This window comes from Rousettus aegyptiacus, unplaced genomic scaffold (genome assembly GCF_014176215.1).
Source record: "Rousettus aegyptiacus isolate mRouAeg1 unplaced genomic scaffold, mRouAeg1.p scaffold_m13_p_9, whole genome shotgun sequence".
Lineage (NCBI taxonomy): Eukaryota > Metazoa > Chordata > Mammalia > Chiroptera > Pteropodidae > Rousettus > Rousettus aegyptiacus.
Window position 1 is genome coordinate 33,356,938 of NW_023416312.1, and position 6,000 is coordinate 33,362,937.

Here is a 6,000-nt window from a genome sequence, read left to right on the forward strand (position 1 = left end):
GGATCGATCGAAAGGGGTCAATGTGCAGGAAGGTCTTGGTTCACCTCTCGCCACAGTCATGCTCCGCCTGATCCTCTCCGCCCCCACCGCCCCTCTCGCACCTGGTCCTCCCCTCACTTACCACCACACGGGGGACGGGGGGGGGGGGTTGGTGAAGGAGCTTTGGAAAGACACGGATTCCCTGACGAAGCCCTTGAGTTCTGATGGGGCACGGGCGGTGGACGCGCAACGACGGCAGCAATCTCTTGTGGGTTGGAGCCCGCTCCTTCGCCCGAGAGCATACCCCGCCGTCAAATCGCGTTGGCCTGGTACCTGTGGTCCTCCCGAAAGATCTTTGCAGACTCGGACTCGTGTCTCTCCCTGCACATCCAACAAGCCCTCTGGACCCGGGGCCCTGCAATCCCTTTAGTTGTCATCTGAGGACCCGATGGATATGTTGCGGAGACGGTTAGGAAGGAGAGGCGGAGTCCGGAAATGCTTTTACTAGCATGGATAAGGGAGAGGAGGAATGGCAAAGAATGCCAATGCTAGCAGCCCCCACCCCTGCTCCCATGGCTTTTTTATTCTCCCTCACAAAGCCGGCTTTGCAAAACATCATTAGTGACTATCAGGTTAGCAATGAGACAAACGACAGCCAAGTCCCAGACTCGGCCTCAAGCCCACGACCGCGTCATCAGCTATTTCTCCTCAGGAGTCTTTTCCCCATCCTCGTCCCTAGAGCAAGAAGTCCCAGGACAGGTCAGGCGTGTGCGCCCTCTCCCTGCAACGTGTCCTCGTGCGCAAGTCCACATCTGCCTCTGACGACCTCGTTGCTCCGAGCACCAGGCATCCCGCCAGGACCGCAGGTGTTTCTCACAACATGTCCCCCTTTCCTTTTTGCTGAACTTTATTCAGCGTTACTGAGAACACGACGGCCTGAGTCTTTCTCGGTCTTCGGCTTCTTGAGGATCTCTTCCAGACTAAACAAAGAAAAACAAGTAACAATCAAATTACAATCCAAGAAGCGATAGATGAGCCCAATAACCCATGAATTTGTGGAATAGGATGTAAGTCTTCGATGCTATTATTGACCATGCTTCGTAGCACTGCGATCCCCTGTAATTCGGGAAGCCGTGTTTGAAAAGTGCCAGCAACATGCGTTTGCAAATCTGCAATTAAACCGGGAGCATTACCTTACCCCAAAGTATGCCGTCTCGCTTTCTCCCATTCAAACGTACTTTCGTTATACAATGCAGGAGTTACACAAAAAGAAGTGGTATTCCCATCGCATTGAAGTTGCACACGTTTCTGCAAACTAACAATTTGCTCTCCCAACGATATAACTGCTCGCTGTAAATCTGCTACTTGACTTTGCAATACAGAGTCAATTTGTCTTTGAGAAGTCCATAACTGTTCGGCATCCCGATGCCAGGTTCTAACATAATCAGCAGTCGAGACTGTACAGATCGATGCAGAGCCACTCCGGCCCGCGGCACCAGCAGCAGTCACGGCGATGCTACCCACGACAGCGGCGATCCGCATGCCAAGGAATCTTTCGGCTCTTCTTTTAACATGGTCCTGCAGTTGCTGCAATATCATAGTGGCAGGAGAGTCCTGCCAGGGTCGAGACAATGTAACCGGCACCCACACTCCAGTTCTAGCTCTAAGAGTATACGAGCTTTCATGTGACTTGTTAAAAGGAATAGAAGAGTTAACACAAGTGTAAAAAGAACAGTATTTGCATGGAACAGAACCTAAAGTTTCATTCCACCCCACCTTGCCCTTCACAATGATATACGGGAGCCGAACACAGGCTCGAGCAAAGTGAGTAACATTCTGATGAAAGGCGGTAGGTATGTGAAGAACTCCCAGACCGATCTATGAAACCTTTCCAGGCGTGCATGGGAAATAAAGCGGCTCCTAACTTCCAAATATGATCAGGGTAGTTGAGGAGATGGGGGTGGGGTGGGCGGTGGGGGGAACCCCCCACCGGGCCAGACGACTGTGTTACTACTAGTTCCGTCTGGAGAAATACTTACCGAACCATTCCCTCTCTTTCGGTGCCACCGCAAATTTACTTTTCCTCCCTTTGCTCCGGCGGAGCCAGAAGGACTCCGATCAACGACCCTTGCGTGGCAAGTATTAACGAAAACCCGAGCCTGTTCAGCTCCAGCTCCACACCGAGTCCACTGAACCCAGCGGTCAAGCGTCTGAACTTTCCGAGTGGCACACCACGGCAAATCTGGTGGAGAGGTGTCACCCACAGGTTCCGTAACATTTTTAAATCCTACCAAACTGAACGAAAACAAGTGACCTACCCCAGCAATTTGTTCAGAAGTCTGCAAAATTGTCAACCACGCTTGAGCACCTAGCTGTAAACAGTGCTCTCCAGCTCCCATGCAAATTGGCATCCCTTCCGTTCCCACCGTCTAGTTCTCAATCACTCTCCCTTCTTCTTCAGGCCTGAGAGGCCCTCTAGCACCACGAGGCCCAGGCAGCCAATCAGAAGCATTAACATAAACTACCACGGAAGCATCTCCCCATCCCACCGCCTTATTTCAAGGGGGATTGGGGCACATACTATTCGTGAGATTCGATATCCGTCGGTATGCTTAATACCTTTGCACGTGTTTCTATGTCTTCCTCACGTAAAATGGACTGATGAGAATTCATGTCAGGAGACTTCATTAATTTCAAAACGAGGGTTTGAGAAAAGGAGGAGACGGAGACATGAGCATTCGAAAACAAAATGCGGCTAGGTGGAAGTGAAGTTAGTTCACTAACTCCGCGTCGCCTTTCCTCGTTATCCTTGCGTACCGATGACAAGGGTGCTCTTTATCCAGGGCTTCGGGTCGTGTCTAATCGGGAACTGTGCCACTGGCCCGTGCGAACAGGCGATGCAAGCTATGATCGAGGACGGAAGACCGAAGAACGGCCTGCTCCTTCGACCCGCCGCCGGGGACTTCTTGGCTCAGTTTCCTGCACCTTGCTCGTACACCCCTGTTCATGCCTCTCTGGGAAGAACCGGCTGGTGACGAACGGAGTTCATGTCGTCCGGGAGTTGATCTTCTCTAAGAGGAGACAGTGTCGAATGATCAAAACAGACCCCGGGTTTCCTTGCTTCGAGCCTTTTTCCCTTTCAAAAGACTTCTTTTTCGCCTCGCTTCTCTCCTGTACTGTCTGGGTTACCTCCTCCAACCCTCAAAACCTGAACGAGGCATACAACAACAGCCCTCCAAGGACTGTTCTGGGGGCTGCTGCAATGAGATCCGCACCGGCGGTGAGAGCAAGAGGCATGAATGAGAGGAACCAATTCCCAGCCAGTCCAACCTCACCTTAGCAGTAGTTCAAGAAACTGCAACCTGGGGGCACGCCGCAGTCCGTGGGCTCGACTTCTTCTTTCCCTCTACAAACTCCAGTCTGCTTAGCCTCAGAGGAGAGTTAGGAGGAGAGTTACCTGGTCTCCAGGGGGCACAGATTGGCTGGACGGAGCCTTTCACCTGGACTCGAATAACTGGAACTACGTTGTGCACTCCCCGCCCGGTCTACTACCAATTCGACCCCAACGTTCTCGCCTTCGAAGCCAAAAGTTCTTCGGGACCACGTGCACGACCTACAGACACCCCGGGGTCCGAGCCGACCACTCACGTTCTCGACACAACCACCAGCGTTTGTGGTCACGAGATTCCAGGGGAACCTCTCCCCCGACTCATCACAGGGTTCGTGTTACGCAGACACCCTAGCGGTCAGTGATCTCTCGGAGGAGCAGTTTTCTCTCTTGTCTGACTGATAACGGGCCTAAGTATACGAACCCCCCAGATAAGGGTTCTACGTACCACCAGAAAGCACACTGACATAAGGAGAATTTATTTTCCCTTCAGAATAACAGAAAATGCTCACTTTCTGGGTATGCTTCATGGAATTCTTTGGGTGAAGGAAGGGGAGGTAGAGGAAGATTCAGTCCCTGAAATTGATCAGGGTTTATATCCAAATCAGAATTCTTAATATCTCAATGATATTCTGGTTCTCATTGAGGAGGCATGAGTACGTTCACCAAACTGGGGATACCATGTAACAGGGACTGGCCCCTTGATCCCTACATCAGGGTCAACAGCATCATCCCACATGGGGCCACATATTTCAGGACCTCCTACTGTGGACACGGACTCTGCTTCCAAGTGTCCCTGGATAGCAGGACTCACTTCCACTTCCCCCACCTGGATGATCTGCATGCCTGTTCTGCGGCAGGGCCACCCAAAGTGACTTGCCCACGTTCCCTTGAGCCCTCCACCACGCCCCGTTCCAAATATGCTTCTCTTGATAAACTGGGATCTGCTGCTCAGATCTGACAAAGAACAAACCAAAATGGTTGAACAAACCTGAATTCTAAGATTGTTGCCTCTAACACGTATATTTGTTTGGTATTCATGATGAGGTAACCCATCAGAAACTCCTCCAAGGGAAACTACTACTCAATGTTATAGAGCAGGGAAACATTTATCAGCATTTAGCTCAGATTCACAATGGCTTACACGAAGAACACAATGGTGAACCGCCATGTTCCAATTCCACATGCCCTTTGCACTTTCTTTCACTTCAGATTCTTGAGTCTCAGATTAGCACCCATGCATTCCAGCAGATGTACCGCTGCTTCTTGGAGGCAGTCGGTAAAATGGTACAAAAGCACATGGACCTCACCAAGGAATTCACACTGCAGACACTTTATATCTTATTGACCATAGTGTTGGGAGGAAAGACAGAGATCCAGGGTGTGAAAGTGACAAAATGGATCATAGGAGACATAATATAGGAGCTAAGGACCCCTGGGACGCAGTTTCCCTGGCCTTAGAATGCCCCAGAGTGATCCAATTACAGGCAGGAAAGATTAGGAGCTCCCTGAGATCAGGTCTATGCTCATGCTGATAGGATTTTTGGTCATAAACTCGTCAAGTTACTACTACTCCTCCAATTACTGCTTACTGTTTGGTCCCCAAAAGGAATCCACGCCCAGGATCTGGCAAGACCGGCATCCGTGTTGAAGCCATTTGGATCTCTGTCATGTGGGGTGAGAGTGTCAGTTTTCTTTTAACCACTGTTTGAGGAGCCTCTGAACCATTCTTTTGCTTTCCTGCTGCCTCTCTCGTTGGAGCTTCTCCTCTGCATCATGCTGCTGGAGCTCCCCTTCTCGTAGAAGGCCGGGCCCGTTGGCGCCCAGGCTGAGGGTCAAGCCACTGAGGCCCTGTACAAGGTTTCCCAGGAGGAAGGATGTGGGGCCCCATTCCTCTCCGCAGGCGTCCCACAAACATTCGGCCTATGGCTCTGGCAGTATCGGCTTTCCCGTCTTAATCTATTCTGATCTCCGTCACCCGAGGAAGTGATGCTGGCTTCCCTTTAAACCTGATGAGGTACCACGAGATCGAGGCGCCTCCCTCTCATGTGTTCCAGAAAGATTTTCTTCCTCAGAGAGGATGCTGACCTTTCCCACTGCCTCTCTTGCAGGGTTTTCCCATCTCTGTGCCTCTGTTGGAGCAGCCCCTTTGGAGGGGCTGGGTAGTTAGTGCCAGGACTGGAGTTCGGGTCGCTTAGGCACAGCATCAGCAGTTCTGCTGCGACTTCCCGGGAAGTCTCTTCAGATGTCATCGGGGAAGATTCAGATATCAATGTTGAGCTATGTTTCTAGAGTGGATCCATGGAGACCTAGTCCACGCTCCAAGCTCCAGGTAGCCATTGGGTCCAGACACAAGGTGAAGATGAAGGTTCTCAAAGCTCCAGGCAGCAGCCAGGGACGTGTGCAGCCAGAAGAACCCAGACTGCAAAGAATGAAGATAAAGGAAGAAGGAAAATCCAGGATTATTCATCTTACTTAATTTTTCGGTCCCTGTTTCCTGTCTGTAAAATGGGGATAGTAATGAGCCCTGTGTCCTAGGACCGTTATTCCTTGCTACATGAGACAATACATTTTTAGAGCTCTGAATACTGATGGCACCCGATGAGGCTTTTACGAATGAGGCCCATTATTGC

General features: G+C 51.0%; 1 protein-coding gene, 1 long non-coding RNA gene and 1 pseudogene across 2 annotated transcripts; all 3 read right to left on the bottom strand.

Moving 5' to 3' along the window:
- Positions 1-467: 467 nt before the first annotated feature.
- Positions 468-1,461, bottom strand: LOC118607777. Its single transcript, XR_004952812.1, has 2 exons — positions 1,178-1,461; positions 468-959 (listed from the first exon to the last, which is right to left on the bottom strand). It is a non-coding gene; the product is annotated as an uncharacterized LOC118607777 (long non-coding RNA).
- An 11-nt stretch (positions 1,462-1,472) lies between these two features.
- Positions 1,473-2,558, bottom strand: LOC118607721 (annotated as a pseudogene).
- A 1,893-nt stretch (positions 2,559-4,451) lies between these two features.
- Positions 4,452-5,670, bottom strand: FAM156A (family with sequence similarity 156 member A). Its single transcript, XM_016140517.2, is given in 2 exon segments — positions 4,452-5,226; positions 5,229-5,670. Coding segments are annotated over 2 exon segments (615 nt in total). The 3' UTR covers positions 4,452-5,053.
- Positions 5,671-6,000: the final 330 nt, after the last annotated feature.